The sequence below is a fragment of the Callionymus lyra genome, chromosome 1 (genome assembly GCF_982586985.1).
Source record: "Callionymus lyra chromosome 1, fCalLyr1.hap1.1, whole genome shotgun sequence".
NCBI classification, from domain to species: domain Eukaryota; kingdom Metazoa; phylum Chordata; class Actinopteri; order Syngnathiformes; family Callionymidae; genus Callionymus; species Callionymus lyra.
In genome coordinates, this window is record NC_141818.1 from 42,934,038 (window position 1) to 42,951,307 (window position 17,270).

The 17,270-nt window shown below is 40.2% G+C and overlaps 1 protein-coding gene across 1 annotated transcript; it reads left to right on the top strand.

The window, feature by feature from the left end:
- Positions 1-265: 265 nt before the first annotated feature.
- On the top strand, positions 266-16,918 carry colgalt1b (collagen beta(1-O)galactosyltransferase 1b). Its single transcript, XM_087808418.1, has 12 exons — positions 266-622; positions 5,588-5,698; positions 5,770-5,887; positions 7,881-8,015; positions 9,131-9,335; positions 10,616-10,735; positions 12,013-12,089; positions 12,148-12,254; positions 13,683-13,815; positions 13,973-14,100; positions 15,456-15,662; positions 16,648-16,918. Exons 1-12 carry the CDS (start codon positions 411-413, stop codon positions 16,916-16,918), a joined length of 1,824 nt encoding a protein of 607 aa, XP_087664544.1. The 5' UTR covers positions 266-410.
- Positions 16,919-17,270: the final 352 nt, after the last annotated feature.

The window sequence follows — 17,270 nt, forward strand, 5'->3', positions numbered from 1 at the left end:
GTAAAATTAATTAAAAAAAAGGACATTTTTAAGTTTATCTGAGAGAGATGGACAGTAAGTGATGACGTCGCCGCAGGCCTCTGATCACGTGGACACGCCTTCGACGCTTCCTGTCGGCTACAGATGGAGCTTCTCTTAAAGGGGAGGACCGAATACCGATGCATTATTTGGCTTATTGATTCGAAATAGACTCTTCGTGAATACGCTTCATCTCGCACATTACACCGACTATCTTAAAGAGTAAAAAAAACGTGTCTACGTTTGTTTTGGTTCTTCTATAAATGTCGCTGCACTGCAGGCGGGAGAGGAGATCCCTTTAACTGTCCGAGCGTCGCCATGTCGCCACTGTCGGCATAACATAACAGGTCCGCTCATCCTTCGCCGCGTCACGACCCCGCGTCTCCCCGGCCATGCTCTGGGCGCCGCTGCCTGTCCTGCCCTTCGTGCTCCTGCTGGGCTCCAGCCGGGGCTACTTCCCCGAGGAGCGCTGGAGCCCCGAGTCCTCGCTGCTCGCCCCGCGGGTGGTCGTCGCGCTGCTCTGCCGCAACTCGGCGCACTCGCTGCCGCTGGTCCTGGGCTCCATAGACCGCCTGGACTTCCCCAAAGACCGCATCTCTCTGTGGTGAGACCTTCTCCAATGTTCTCAACTTTGTTATTATTATTTACACGTGAATCATTGTTTGTCAACAACATCTCAAACTTTGTTAAAATAGTTTTTACAATTAAGTTTATAGAAGGTCGAGGATGGATTCCATTCACTCTCTCTCTCCTCTTCTTTACTCTTCCCCCTCTTTTCTTTTTTTTTTTCACTCCCTCCACATTTTTTCTCCTGAGAAGTGATTCAACATTTTCCACTGCAGATGTTCAACTAGGACACATTTGTAACGACATGATCACGACTGAAGGTCCAGTATAACTGGATCCTTGTCTTGAGGAGACACAACAAAAAACAGGTCAAAATGTTGTTTTAAAAATAAAAAAAATTGTCTTATAGTTATAGTGACATTAATACTTTGTAGTTACTGCATTAATACATTGTAGTTACTGCATTAATACATTGTAGTTACTGCTTAAGTCAATATTTTCACAGTAAAAGCCATTAAGCTTTGCTCGATTGTAGTTCAAGACCCACTAAAGATGAAAATCAAGGTCAGATTTCAAAAAATTAAACTTAAATACATTGTGCTGTAGTAATAGTGTCATGAATACATTGTATTCACTGGTTAATAAATCAATATATTCACTGTAAAATGCATAAAACTTGGTTTATTTATAGTTCAGAGTAGGGCTGCACGATATTTGAAATAAGTGCAATATTCGATATTGGTGTCTTGAATTGCGATATCGAAATGAATGCGATATTTTTTCTTTCACCTATAAATGTAGCCGTGAGTACTGTAGTGGAGGTCCGGGGGTTTAGAGAAGGAAAACGATGAGATATTTTCCTTTCGTTTACTTCCAAGCTTTAGTCCCGTAGAAAAATATCACGTATCTCGCGGGACCTGCATCGGTTTCCCGCGAAACTGAGCGACATCAGAGAGGAGCCGCCGGCGAGTGGTGATATCAGCAAATCAATAATAAATCCACCTCCTTGTACACGCACACATAACACTTTATAAATGACGCTAACAACTTAGCTCGTTAGCATACGGTGAAGACGGACAGGTTTATTTGGAAGTTCACGATCTTATAAGAAAACAACTGAGACGAGATAAAAATTTCTTACAATATGTCGCTTTAACAAAGGAGGTTTAAAGAGACGAGTGACTGGATCACTAGTGTTTGACTAGATCATAGGTTAGTATTACTTGTGTGTACTCGTGTATATACTGAGCTAAGTCAGCGCGCCAGCAAGACGCGTCACCATAGCAACCGAGCCTAACAAGCTGCGCCGCACAGTTCACAGACGGACGGAGACGTAAACAACAACGAGACATAGAAGTAAAAACTGACAACTTTACAGAACGTGACACCGATTGGTTAAAGTGCAAATTAAACAAATGCTTGAATTAAACAATAAAAAATGATAAATTATCGCAGATGTTTTCGATGCATACCGCACGTGCCAATATCGCGATATCGATATTTTTTTGATATATCGTGCAGCGCTAGTTCAAGACGTTGTGAACATGAAAATCAGGCCAATGTTTGAAAATAAAAATACATTGTGCTATTGTTATGGTAACTTAAATACTATGTAGTTAATGGCTACGAATTAATGTTTTTTCACAGTGAAGTGTATAAATACTTTCTTATATACTACAAGACCTGGTGAACATGAAAATGTGGTCAGATTTTTGTCAAATATTGACATATAAATGAAAATATATTGTGTTATAGTAATAGTGACATAACTACACTGTAGCTACTGTGTAATAAATCAATATTTTCCACGGTAACGATTAAGTTTTTTTTAAATACAAATTGAAATATAAGGTGTTATAGTAAGAGTGAGTTAAATAAAGGACGATAAGTCAACATTTTCTCTAGTAAAATGCATAAAACTTTGCTGCTTTAAGATTGAACACACGCTGAATCTGAAAATCAATATATATATATATATATCAATATTTCACAGTAGTTACTGTGAAATATTGTCCAGTACTTGACTCTGGTGTTGTGATAGTGTAGTAACAAGTATATATGTGTAGTATTGTCGAGTACTTGACTCTGGTGTTGTAGTATTTACAGACCACATGACTCTTGACGAAGTCGTAACTGCTTTGATTTGTTTTCAGCCAAAATATGTCCAGCTTTAAAGGTGCTGGACTCACTGTATCCTCTCGTCCTCAGTCATCACTTTATCCCCTCATCCTCAGTCATTACTGTATCCTCTCGTCCTCAGTCATCTCTGTGTCCTCTGATCCTATGTCATCACTGTGTCCTCTCGTTCTCAGTCATCACTGTATCCTCTTGTCCTCAGTCATCTCTGTATCCTCTCATCCTCAGTCATCACTGTATCCTCTTGTCCTCAGTCATCACTGTATCCTCTCGTCCTCAGTCATCACTGTATCCTCTCGTCCTCAGTCATCACTGTATACTCTGGTCCTCAGTCATCACTGTATCCTCTTGTTCTCAGTCATCACTGTATCATCTGGTCCTCAGTCATCTCCAGGATCATGCTGAATTTCATTGTTGCACACATTGTTTCACTTTATTGAAATAAAAACAAAATCGATACAGTTCTGTTAAATATCCATAAAGTAAGGTGGAAAAGAATATTGCGATATAAGATCTTTTTAACTTAGAAAAATTGTGTTCATGTAAAATGTTTATATATATTTAAATGTGATAAACAGTATACGTGTGTATTAAGAGATTATATATATATCTAAGTGTATACAGTCCCAGTAATGGACATACAACTTATTAAAGTCTACTGAAAGAATCTTCACCAAAAGTTGTCGTCACTTGCCAAAAAGAATGTAATAAAACGCGAGTGTATCATCATGAATGTACACACCATGACGTGTTGATTGATGTACACACTCGTGAAGAGGAAGACGCATCAGTCGGTGCCTGCAGCCTGACAGGCGCTGATGGAGTGTCTGGCTCACACTCGCATAACTATAGATGATCTTCTCTGCAGGGACTTGCAGGAGCCTAGTGTTGAAACAAGCGTTCCATCCTCTCCTGGACTTCATATCCTCTACTTCCAGCGCTGGCATCCCAGCAATGCTGAGAATTTAATACACTTTTTATTGTCTTCTCTGGTCCAGCGTCTCGGTTTCTCTGGTGCGATGTGAGCTCACAACGATGTGTCAACATGGCGGCGGTGTGTGTGAGAGCGCATCAGAAGGGTGTAAAACTGTCGCTCGCTGCAGGTCGGCTGTCGCCGCTGACGTGACGAATCTTCTCTCGCCGCCACACATTCCTGCTTCTCTTCCCGTCACGCTGTTTTGTTGTCATAACACAGACGCTCCCGCGACCCCTTTGTGTCCAGCTCTCCTGTCATGGCGTCAATGACGCCCGCTGTCTGTTTGCTCAAGAGAGTGAGGCAGTTCAGTCAGGTGTGCTACTGTTCAACACACATGAATGAAAACCACCAACGATGACAAAGAAATAAAAACTGATGTGTCAATTATTTGCTAGAATCAGGCGATTGTCACGGTACAGAGTACGATATATTGTAATATATAGTGATACTGTAGTAACAAGTATATATGTGTAGTATTGTTGAGTACTTGACTCTGGTGTTGTGATAGTGTAGTAACAAGTATATCTGTATAGTATTGTCGAGTACTTGACTCTGGTGTTGTGATAGTGTAGTAACAAGGATATATGTGTAGTATTGTTCAGTACTTGACTCTGGTGTTGTGATACTGTAGTAATAAGTATATCTGTATAGTATTGTTGAGTACTTGACTCTGGTGTTGTGATAGTGTAGTAACAAGTATATCTGTAAAGTATTGTCGAGTACTTGACTCTGGTGTTGTGATAGTGTAGTAACAAGTATATCTGTATAGTATTGTCGAGTACTTGACTCTGGTGTTGTAATAGTGTAATAACAAGTATATCTGTATAGTATTGTCGAGTACTTGACTCTGGTGTTGTGATACTGTAGTAACAAGTATATCTGTATAGTATTGTTAAGTATTTGACTCTGGTGTTGTGATAGTGTAGTAACAAGTATATATGTGTAGTATTGTCGAGTAATTGACTCTGGTGTTGTAGAATTTACAGACCACATGACTCTTGACAAAGTCGTAACTACTTTCATTTGTCCAAACATCAGCTTTAAAAGCTGCTGGACTCACTGTATCCTCTCGTCCTCAGTCATCACTGTATCTGCTCATCCTCAGTCATGACTGTATCCTCTTGTCCTCAGTCATCACTGTATCCTCTCATCCTCAGTCATCACTGTATCCGCTTGTCCTCAGTTATCACTGTATCCTCTCGTCCTTAGTCATCACTGTATCTGCTCGTCCTCAGTCGTCACTGTATCCTCTTGTCCTCAGTCAACACTGTATACGCTCATCCTCAGTCATCACTGTATAGAAAGATCTGGAAAGATCTTTACAAATAACTATTAATAACTTACTTACTTTATTACAACAAAAAAATGAACAAACACAGTGGATATTTCCATCTAAATTGTAAATATGGCTTGAATTATTTAATTTAATTTAACCCTTGGGTTGTCTCAGGGTCAAGGTGACCCGAAAAGCCACAAAAAGATAATGTGTGTCGGTATCTCAACAACACAAGGGATAACACAAACACATTTCTTTCCAGGCCTTTGGGTCACCGTGACCCTGAGATAACACAGGCAAACACACTGGCAGCAACAGTAAAAGTTACATTACAAAGTTGTAAATAACATTTATTAAATGTAATTATTGCCGTTGACTTCTGTATAAAAACAAAATGATTATTTTTCACATATAAATAAATATATATGAAAGAAAGTGTTTGAGTAAAAATTCTTGAAGAGACTAAATGTGTTCATTAGTTAAAAGCTCTTAACCAGGTCATCAAGGGTTCTTTTGTGTTTTTTAATGACACTATTTAATGGGCCCCTGTTGCTGTGAGGCTTCTTTGAAGAAAATAATGGTGGAATGACTTGCTGTTCCTGTCTCCTCCGCAGGGTGGCGACAGATCACAACGTTGACAACACGACTGAAGTTCTGAGAGAGTGGCTGGTGGAGGTGCAGCACCTGTATCACTATGTGGAGTGGAGACCCTCAGACGAGCCCAGGTGGACATGAGCTCACTGTGTCGACTGTGTTCTCGAGTTGTGTGTCAAAAACTGTTGTGTTCCGATCGCAGCGCCTTCGAAGACGAGCTCGGACCCAAGCACTGGAACAACCTGCGCTACGAGCACGTGATGAAGCTTCGCCAGGCGGCGCTGGAGACGGCCCGGCAGGTCTGGTCCGACTACCTCCTGGTACGTTGCTTTGGTTCAAGCGTCTCCACCAGATGAGCCGAAAGGTCATGTTTGTTGTTGTTGTTGTTGTTGTTGTTGTTGTTGTGCGTCTTCTGCTGACTGGGTAAACAGTGAGTCGTCAATACAGATCTTAAAGAAACTTCTAGAACAATTCTTGAGGCCAACAGTTACCTTGAGATGTTGTTATGATTAAGATTTCATATTATTATTTTATGTGTTTTTAAATATTAGGGCTGAACGATTTGAAGGGAAAATAAAACTAAAACTAGAACTAAAATACCTTTATTTAAAATTGAAACTATAAAAACCTTAAATAACACAAACAAATGTTACATATTATTATAAATGAAATTGTACAAAAACAACTTTTTTTTGCGCTTTTTCTAAACAAGCAAAAAAAAAAGAGAAAAGAAACACATATTGAGTATTGTTTTGATTGTTTAAGCGCTTTGTGACCCTGGTCTGGAAATGCGCTATACAAATAAAATGTACTTACTTACTTACAGTCTCTGTCCCTGTTTGTTTCTGTCGCCCCCTACTGTAGAGTCAGCGTAAGCGCTTTTTTAAAAAAGACAGTTTTCATTCTGTTCCATTTGAAAAGCAAGTAAGAAAGTAAAGTATCCACATCGTATTAAATCGAGACATTATTTTAAATGAAAATCAAAACATGTGTTTTCAAATCTCTATATATACATTATAAGTGACTCAACTCTTGATGTGTCAAGTTATGAGGATCTTCAGTTTTTAACAAGTCACAGAAAATAAAACAACAAGTTTTGGCTTCACCAACTATTTCTTTTGCACTTTTTAATACAGAAAACAACACACAGTGAAAGTACTAAACTCTTTTCCCTTTTGTTTCTGCCACCCCCTACTGTAGAGTCAGCATAAGTGATTCTCATTCTATGCAATTTAAAATAAAGGACATTATATTAAATGGTAATGTTGATTTAAAAAAATGAAAAATAAATGGTTCAGCCCTCGAGTTATATTTATACATTTTAATTGTATTAGACGCAGACACATGGACGTATTCTCCCTCTACTGGCAGAACAGTGTCACTGCAACAAAACGAGTTTACGAAATCGAGAGAAACGTCTTTATTTTGAGTGAGTTTTATCTTCGTGGAAGCTTCAAACGGTCCTTCGTCCAGATGTAAATGAAGTAAACCTTCTTCTCTAACCCTGATGTCAAACCCGGAGAGCGACGTTGAAATCATAGCCAGTTTTATATAAGTATAAAACTGTAACGTAAGTGCTGTTTTAATGGCTAATCGTTGACCTTGACCAGAGCTGTGTCTCATATCGCAAACTTTCGTACTTAAACATAGTATTCTTAGTGCATGAGTGCGTCTCAATTCTTAGTATGTGAAATGTAGTGCTCTATACACACTCAATTGTCACTAAAACACCCACACAACTGAGAATGGATCGATGGACACTTTCTACACTAAACGACTCCGTCTTAGTGATGTTGACGTTGTAAACAGAAGTTACATCGGATGGAAGGAGGGAGGGATGGATGGATGGATGGATGGATGGATGGATGGATGGATGTCTTCACTGCTGATACCAATGTAAATATCTCGCCAATATTTCTCATATTTCTGGATCCAAACCAAACGTGCTGCCAGCAGGTGTCGATAGTGTTCCTACAGCTGGTTAAAATCATCGTTAAATAGTAGTAGAAGAAGAAGCTGTTGCGTCATTTCCTGTTAGTGCGTAGCAGCAGTGTTTGATTTGAGACATACTATCTGTGGAGAATGAGTTACTAGTACGTACACTATTCTGACGCATACTTACTTCTAGTATACTAAGAGAAGGATGTGATTTGAGACACAGCTCCAGACTGTGTAACATGTTGAGTCACAACGAAAAGGTTTCCTGACGGGAGAACATCGAGGACCTCCCGCTGTCATTGATCAGACCACGCAGCAGGGGGCGCCGGTCGGTTCTGCAGAGGTCCTGGCTGACATTTGGTGTTCTCGCCGCAGGTGGTGGACTGTGACAACATCCTCACGCACCCGGGCGTCTTGTGGAAGCTCATCAGGGAGAACAAGACGGTGGTCGCCCCGATGCTGGAGTCCAGAGCTGCCTACTCCAACTTCTGGTGTGGCATGACGTCTCAGGTATCGCCCGCAAAGGGTTGTACGCCGGCCCCTCGTTCATTGAAGGGGTTAGAAAAGAACCCAGAATCTTAATTTTTTATTTCTTAACATTAATTTCAACTTCCATCCCTCTCGACATCCCTCACAGTAACGGTGACCTGAACAGTTCTCATAGTGCTTTGCCGCCCAGCCAACCAATCACCGCTGTCGACCACTTTTGACATAGCAACAAAATAATTTAAATACAGTATTCCAGCGACCAATCAACTTTCACTAAAAAGAGTGTGTAGAAAGGCATCATGGGAGTTCACTTTCAGTTGGCACCATAAGTAAGGTTGAGGCAGCAATTACTGCCTGATGAACTAGTTCATAAAGTCACAGGTCAGAAAAATGTATTTACCGAACAGGAAGTACAGTTTTGTGTATAAATATATAAACATGTTTACTAGTTTGAATGAGTAGAAGAAAATGTCCTCGTTTCATATAAATAATACTTAAATAATACAAATTCTCTCACACTAAAAGTCTGTGAAAGCGAGAGAGACACACGTATAGAACACCGTCGTCGGCGTACGGTTGCATTTGTTGTACTCAGTCCAGAGTGAGGTTGATTTTTGCTGCTCCTTCTTTTTTTTTCTCTAAAGGTCAGGCTGGGAAGATAATGCTGACATGAAATCAGTGCAAAAATAAAGTTGGGGGACCCCTTGATATATAGAGTAGATGTGGATTCAAAATTATTCATTTTTTTGTACCTTAATTTAAACATTAGATAACGAGGTTACACTTAAAATTGAAGGTCATGTTTCTTTACCTACTTACCCGTTAACCTTGAATCTCCTTCATCGTGGTTCTCTTTTTTTTCTCTTTTTTTTTTGCACACACAGACTCACAACTCGGGAGTGAAATGTGTGTCAAACCCATGTTTGGCAGCGGTGAACTTTGACCCCGCCCCTCGGCTTAGGTTTGTCAGTTAAGCTGCCGAGAGGATGAGCACACGGTGGATCATGTGACCTCAAATCATAAAAACATTTCCATAAAGGAAAAGGATTTTAAATTCTGTTTCTGTTGTAAACCGAACTTTGCAGAAAGTCGTAGCTTGTGTCTGACAAATACATTTGTTTGCTCGCCCGCCTCAGGGCTACTACCGGAGGACGCCGGACTACATGCCCATCAGGAAGCTGGAGCGTCGCGGCTGCTTCTCCGTACCCATGGTGCACTCCACCTACCTGCTGGACCTGAGGAAGGAGGCGTCTCGCCGCCTGGCCTTCTGGCCGCCGCACGCCGAGTATAACTGGGCCTTGGATGATGTCATCGTGTTTGCGTACTCGGCACGTCGAGCAGGTCAGATTACGGAATGTTTTTAAAGACGTCACGTTTTCAGTTCATGGATAAACGTGTGTGTTTAGCTGTACTACACTTCCTTGTTAGCATTGTTAGCATCAGCATTAGCATTAGCACTAGCATTAGCATTAGTATAAGCATTAGTATAAGCATTAGTATAAGCATTAGTATTAGTATTAGTATTAGTATTAGAAATAGAATTAGCATAATAATCAGAATTAGCATTAGCATCAGAATTAGCATTAGCATTAGAATCAGTATTAGAATTAGCATTATCATAAGCATAAGTATTATAAATAGAATTAGAATTACCATTATAATCAGAATTAGCATTAGCATCAGAATTAGCATAATTATTAGTATTAGCATTAGCTCATAATTTCTTACAGAGCAAAGCAAAATCAAACTGTCCCCCTTCTTCAGAAATATATATATAGATATGTATACATGAATAAATATTTATATGTGTATATATATATATATTTATATGTATGTATATTTATGTATATATTATTGGGTTTAAAATGGCCCCCGAGAACTGCTGTATGTCCGGACTAAACCTGCTTTTTTCTTTCTTGCCTTATTTATCTGTAAAGGCCAAAACTGTTGCTAAATATTCTCTGATCTTCAGTTTACAATAGCGTGACGACTATGCTCATTTACTTCGTCTCGTTCAGGGAAGTTTTTATACTAAGTAAGAGCTTTGTAGCTCAAATAAAACAAATGATATAAATGTGTTTTTTTTTTACTGACGTACTGTCAATAAATGGTCTATTTTCAAATTAGTTTCACCTAAAAACGCACCATAAGTCACATTGAGTGAAACAAAAAAGTCAGACTTTTAAACCAGTTGTACCGCGTTAAAAAAAACTGCCTGATACCGTTTAATCAAACGTTAGAGTATTCAAAATAACTTGTATGATGATATAAAAATACAACACAATACACTGTTTTTTTCAGTTCCTTCCTCGTCCACGAATCCCTCAAATCCTTCATCTTCAGTGTCTCTGTCTTGTCAAAAGTCGTACTGAAACATTTTTGACAGAGTTCACCTCCGTGTTCCGCACAAAAACACTTTAAAAAATACAGTACGACTTCATCCATATATAAGTGGGTTTTTTTGTTGAGAAAATGAAATGCTTATAGTCCGGAGAATACGGTATGTGGCGCCTCTTCATCTTCAGCATAAGACCAAACATTATTAGACTTGTGAGCTTCTATTTCCTGTCGTTGTCATGGAAACGTGTGGTTCATTTGGGCGTGTATCCTCCTGTCCTCAGGTGTGCAGATGCACGTCTGTAACCAGGAGACGTACGGATTCTTGCCGGTGCCGCTCAGAGCTCAGGCCACGCTGCAGGACGAGGCCGAGAGCTTCCTGCACACACAGCTGGAGGTCATGGGTGAGACGCTTCTTTACTAATGATTCATCATGTCAGGAACAATGGTGCCAACAGTGAACTCCCATGATGCCTTTCTTCACACTTCTCCATTTAGTGGCGGCTGATTGGTCGAAACAATATTGTTTTGTTGATTTGTACCCGTATGTGCTACTATGTCAAAAGTGTTTCGGCTATGGCGGTTTATTTGTGCCCATTTGTTGGAATATTTGAGCACCTGAGAACATGTTTTGCACGTAAGTGACAGTTTGCATGTGATCTTTAGTCCAGCAAAAAATAAAGTGGTTTAAACAAACAAAAATGTATTTTACGTTCAATAAATCTTACTTTGCGCACGCTTTGCGACTGCAGTACAAGTGCTCGACTTCATCTTTTCTTTTTATGATCAACTTCTACACAGAGCTGCATTCGTGCCAATGAGCCAACCAATCACAGAGACAACAGGCAGAAGAAAACAAACTATTGTTCATTCGACATTTATACCTTTTTATTTCTGGCTGCTTGAATGCAACACTTTTCCCGGCACGTTGTTGCCGTATGAAACCAAACAGCCAATCAGAAACAAGCGTTCTCCGGTCTCTGTGATTGGTTGGTTCATTGGCACGAATGAAGCTCTGTGTAGAAGTTGATGGTAAAAAGAAAAGATGAAGTCGAGCACTTGTACTGCAGTCGCAAAGCGTGCGCAAAGTGAGATTTATTGAACGTAAAATACATTTTTGTTTGTTTAAACCACTTTATTTTTTGCTGGAGTAAAAATCACATGCAAACTGTCACTTACGTGCAAAACATGTTCTCAGGTGCTCAAATATTCGAACTGCGTGCTCAACAAATAGGCACAAATAAAAACGCCATATTCGGCAGCTGTGATTGGTTGGCTGGGCCGCAAAGCATTTTGGGAGCTGTTCAGGTCACCGTTTCTGAGAAGTTTGTTTTGACCTTGTTAATTCAAATAAATGTCCCCGAAAAAGAAAAAAATATTGTTTTAAAATGAAGTAGAATCATGAACCAACATTTTCAAGAGACTTGAGAATTGGAAGTATTTGTAGATGCAGCTAGTTCACAACGTCTTGAAAATCACCTACCCAACCTTTGAATTTCCCCTTTTGTCTTCATTCATCTCAAATGAAATAAGTTTTATTCACTGACATCGTCATAAACAAGTGCAGCAGAAGATCGAATCATATTCTCAATGTTTCTCTGAGTCATAAGAAGTTCACAGTCGTCTCATGGAACTTCTTCTTTCCTCTTTTTGTTCTCTTTCAAACGTTCTCTCCTGGAAGTGAACAACCCTCCGCTGGAGCCCTCGCTCTTCGTGTCCCCGTCAGTGAAGCATGTGGACAAGATGGGCTTCGACGAGGTACAGTCCGACCGGCGCTCGTTGGTGCCGTCGCCGCTACAAGTGTGTGTTTGTTCAGATCTTCATGATCAACCTGGCGCGACGCTCGGACCGGCGCCAGCGGATGCTGCGGAGTCTGAGCGAGCAGCAGCTCGGCTGTCAGGTGGTCGCGGCGGTGGATGGCAAGTACGTTTCTCATCTCCTCGCAATGATTTACGGCCGATCGCCGGCCCGTGATGGAGATCGATGCTCCGGGAAGTTCTGAGGACGAGTCGCGATATATGATGTCATTAAGAGAGTCTCTCACGTTAATCATCTCTCGCTTTATTTACCGACAAACTAACGTTTAGAGCGTTTATATCCGAGCGCTGAGGTTAGAACAGGTTCATTTCTCTCCGGCATGTACTCGGTCTGCCCCGGGGACTCCCCCCATTAGGAATTCCTGGAACACCAGAACAGATTCACTTTTGCTTGATATGTTTTTTTCTTATAAGGCATCGATACGGACCAGCTTTATTCTTATTTTAATTCTAGTTATTATAGTATAATATAGTATAGTAGTTATTATATTATATTGTCTGTGTTAGTTTTTATTTTTTAAATATATATTTCATGTTTTAAACACATCTTTTAAAATATATATTATATTATTTGTTATATATATGAGTTTTTAAACATATTTTTCAACATGTTTTTTGACATTTGTCTATGTTTTTAACCTTTTTAAGATAAGATAAGATAATAATATGTTTTAAGATGTATTTTTAAATTTTTAAATATGATTGTAAATATGTTTTGGCATCTTTGAATGTTTTTAATTATCAAAACATCTGTATACGTTTTAACATTTAAAACAATCTTGTAAGATCTGCATCTGTCCATGTTTTTAACATAATTTAAAGCTATATTTTAACATCTGTGCATGTTTTTAACATATTTTAAAGCTATATTATAACATCTGTGCATGTTTTTGACAAATATTTAAGCTATAAATTAACATCTGTGCATGTTTTTAACATATTTTAAAGCTATATTATAACATCTGTGCATGTTTTTGACATATATTTAAGCTATAAATTAACATCTGTGCATGTTTTTAACATATTTTAAAGCTATATTATAACATCTGTGCATGTTTTTGACATATATTTAAGCTATAAATTAACATCTGTGCATGTTTTTAACATATTTTAAAGCTATATTATAACATCTGTGCATGTTTTTTAACATAATATAAAGCTATATTTTAACATCTGTGCATGTTTTTTAACATAATTTAAAGCTATATTTTAACATCTGTGCATGTTTTTAACATATTTTAAAGCTATAATATAACATCTGTGCATGTTTTTAACATATTTTAAAGCTATATTATAACATATGTTTTTAACATAATTTAAATCTATATTTTAACGCCTGTTGATGTTACAGATAAACAATGCTCTTCTTTGCACTGTCGGAACATCGTGTACGAAGCGATATCTTATTTTACTAAACATGTCCTTGTTAACTTTTACACAGGGTATTGGATTCTTTTGTTTTTACCTGGAGTCCTCTGGCGCCCCCTAGCGAAAGGGCAAACGTGACATTAAAGGATCTTCCTCTTCCTCTCAGGGCTCTGAACACGAGCGACATCGAGGCGATGGGGATCAAGATGCTGCCGGGCTACAAAGACCCGTACCACGGGCGACCCCTGACCAAAGGCGAGCTGGGATGTTTCCTGTCTCACTACAACATCTGGAAAGAGGTGAAAGTAAAACGGTCACGGCTCGGTGAACTCGTTTTCCATCCGTAGATAACGTTTACTTCTGGTGTGAACTCGAACGAGAAGCAGCTTGTCGGGAATAATCAGGATGTTTTTTTCTCTGATTTCAACATTTCGGTGTCGCCCTTTGACCCCGCAGATCCAGGATCGGGGTCTGCAGGCGTCCCTCGTCATCGAGGACGACCTTCGCTTCGAGGTGTTTTTCAAGCGGCGTCTGCAGGCGCTGCTGCAGGAGGTGACGGCGCACGCGCTGGACTGGGATCTGATGTGAGTGTTGTGTCGCGAAACCAGTGGATTATTGTGCGACTGATTCGTGAAAGTATTCAACGAATCATTCATGGAGGCTCAGGAATAAAGAAATGTCGTGAGCAGATGCATAATGTTCTTCTCTTAACGCTATTTACTCTGAATAAATCATCTTGTTAGGTTAACACCCTATAAAGAGACGTTTATTTTTAATTGTGTGTTGCAACCTTTTCATTTTAGTGTCTAAAAAGTCCAGAATGAAGCAGCAGTTTTCGTTGAACCTGTTACATGCTGTTGCTCATTCATCACTATATCCTCTCGTCCTCATTCATCACTGTATCCTCTTGTCGTCAGTCATCTCTGTATCCTCTCGACCTCAGTCATCACTGTATCCTCTCGTCCTCAGTCATCACTTTAACCTCCTGTCCTCAGTCATTACTGTATCCTCTCTTCCTAATTCATCACTGTATCCTCTTGTCGTCAGTCATCTCTGTATCCTCTCGACCTCAGTCATCACTGTATCCTCTCGTCCTCAGTCATCACTTTAACCTCCTGTCCTCAGTCATCACTGTATCCTCTCGTCCTCAGTCAGCACTGTATCCTCTCGACCTCAGTCATCACTGTATCCTCTCGTCCTCATTTATCACTGTATCCTCTCGTCCTTATTCATCACTGTATCCTCTCTTCCTCAGTCATCACTGTAACCTCTTGTCGTCAGTCATCACTGTATCCTCTCATCCTCAGTCATTGCTGTATCCTCTCGTCCTCAGTCAGCACTGTATCCTCTCATCCTCAGTCATCACTGTATCCTCTCGTCCTCATTCATCACTGTCTCCTCTCTTCCTCAGCCATCACTGTATCCTCTCGACCTCAGCCATCACTGTCTCCTCTCATCCACATTAATCACTGTATCCTCTCGTCCTCAGCCATAGCCGGGGTCTTGGAAGAAAATTTAATTCTGTGGAAGATGTAATGACTGCTGGGTCGGCAAGTTTAATTGCAAAAATTAACAAATGCCGTGAATCTGTACGTGTTAAGAATATATATATATTTTATTTAATACACACTTTATTGAAATATAAAAACCATTAAATATCTATGATGAGAGTAAAACATTTTTAGAAAACAAAAACATTTAGAATAAAATGTGATCTTTAAGTATTTAAGTATTTTCTTACACACATAGTAATTACAGAAAGAAACACAGCCAGTTGGTAAACAAACTCCCAATGACTTCAAGTCCCATAATGCACTGTTTAAAAGTGTTGTGTTCCCCGTGGCTGGACGTCTGGATGAGTTTGATTGACATTGAACTGGTGGACGATCTGCCGACCTTGAGCTGTGACCTTCACCTTCACCTCCTGTGTGTGGCGCAGATACATCGGCAGGAAGCGGATGCAGGTGGACCACCAGGAGAAGTCGGTGCCGGACGTGCACAACCTGGTGGAAGCCGACTACTCGTACTGGACTCTGGGATACATGGTGTCGCTGCGAGGAGCTCAGAAGCTGCTGCGAGCCGAGCCGCTGAACAAGATGCTTCCTGTGGACGAGTTCCTGCCCGTCATGTACAACAAACATCCCGTGTGAGCTGCTCTTGCTGTAGTACACAGTAGTATTGAATGTATTATTGTGATGTATTATTACGTTGAACATTTTAACACAATTGTTATTTGAATAGTTAAATTGAATCGTCTCTACATGAAAGGGTTGTTTTTAGTTTGTATTTAATAATTTAATTCAAATATTTGCTTATTAAAAAGGTGTCATTTTGTATTTTTTATCATTTAATTTTTAAAATTCAGACAATTTCAAATGTAATTATTATTATTTTGACATATAGGGTTGGATTTTCTGACTGAAATAAGTCCATTTTTTCTCAATTCATTGTTTTTAAATCTTGTAGCTTCGCTTTTGAGCTCAAAATCCAAATGTTGGTGTAATAGTGACACCAGACAATAGTTCTATCAAGTACTGAGCTACTTGATAGAACTTTCAGCCAATCACGCGATACAAAGATGATCATGTGACATCGATCAAGTAACTCACTATACCAACATTTTTATATTGAGTTTAAAAGGCTGCGAATTAAAAACTATTGAATTTAGAAACAATTTCAATCACTGGAATTAGATATCAAACTCTACGTGTAAAAAAATTTTTAAATTCAATTTTAACCCTTGTATTATGTCAGGGTCAAGGTGACCCGAAGGCGGGAAAAACAAATGTAATTGTTTGTTTTCGGGCCATTGGGTCATCTTGACCCTGAGATAAAAATAAGGGTTCAAATATATATATTTTTTAATCCAAATTTGAGTAATTCAATGTTTTAACCTAGTATTAAATTAAATCAATTATTCAATAAAAACAAACTCAACTTGTCAATATTGAAATTGTCAAATTCAACGATTCAATAAAAACTCATTTTACGACGATATAGAAAAAAATTGAATTAAATTTAAGAAAATATAATTTATATTAATTCAACCTTTCATTATATCAATGATTGAATTTAACGACTTGTAAAAATAGTTCAAAACTAAATCCGATCTCCACTCCTTCGCTCCTCAGCTCCGAGTACATGCAGCACTTCGAGCGCCGCGACCTCCGCGCCTTCTCCGCCGAGCCGCTCCTGGTCTACCCGACCCACTACACGGGCGAGCCGGGCTACGTCAGCGACACCGAGACCTCCGTCGTCTGGGACAACGAGACGGCCAGGACCGACTGGGACCGGGCCAAGTCCAGGAAGAGCCAGGAGCAGGAGGAGCTGAGCTCCCGGGCCCAGAACTCGGACGTGCTGCAGTCGGAGCTGGAGAACTGGAGCGCCAGGGACGAGCTGTGACGCCGGGTCGGGGGGGATGAGGGGGTGAGTGTGAGGGGGTGAGTGTGAGGGGTGAGTGTGAGGGGGTGAGTGTGAGGGGTGAGTGTGAGGGGGTGAGTGTGAGGGGTGAGTGTGAGGGGGTGAGTGTGAGGGGGTGAGTGTGAGGGGGTGAGTGTGAGGGGGTGAGTGTCGGGGGTGAGTGTGAGGGGGTGAGTGTGAGGGGGTGAGTGTGAGGGGGTGAGTGTGAGGGGGTGAGTGTGAGGGGGTGAGTGTGAGGGGGTGAGTGTCGGGGGTGAGTGTGAGGGGGTGAGTGTCGGGGGTGAGTGTGAGGGGGTGAGTGTGAGGGGGTGAGTGTGAGGGGGTGAGTGTCGGG

Excerpts from the sequence above, each read along its gene's own strand:
- colgalt1b (XM_087808418.1), top strand. The coding sequence starts at position 411 with ATGCTCTGGGCGCCGCTGCCTGTCCTGCCCTTCGTGCTCCTGCTGGGC. Across the intron at positions 10,736-12,012 it reads CACACAGCTGGAGGTCATGG|TGAACAACCCTCCGCTGGAG; the intron begins GTGAGACGCTTC and ends CTCTCCTGGAAG. Across the intron at positions 13,816-13,972 it reads ACTACAACATCTGGAAAGAG|ATCCAGGATCGGGGTCTGCA; the intron begins GTGAAAGTAAAA and ends TTGACCCCGCAG.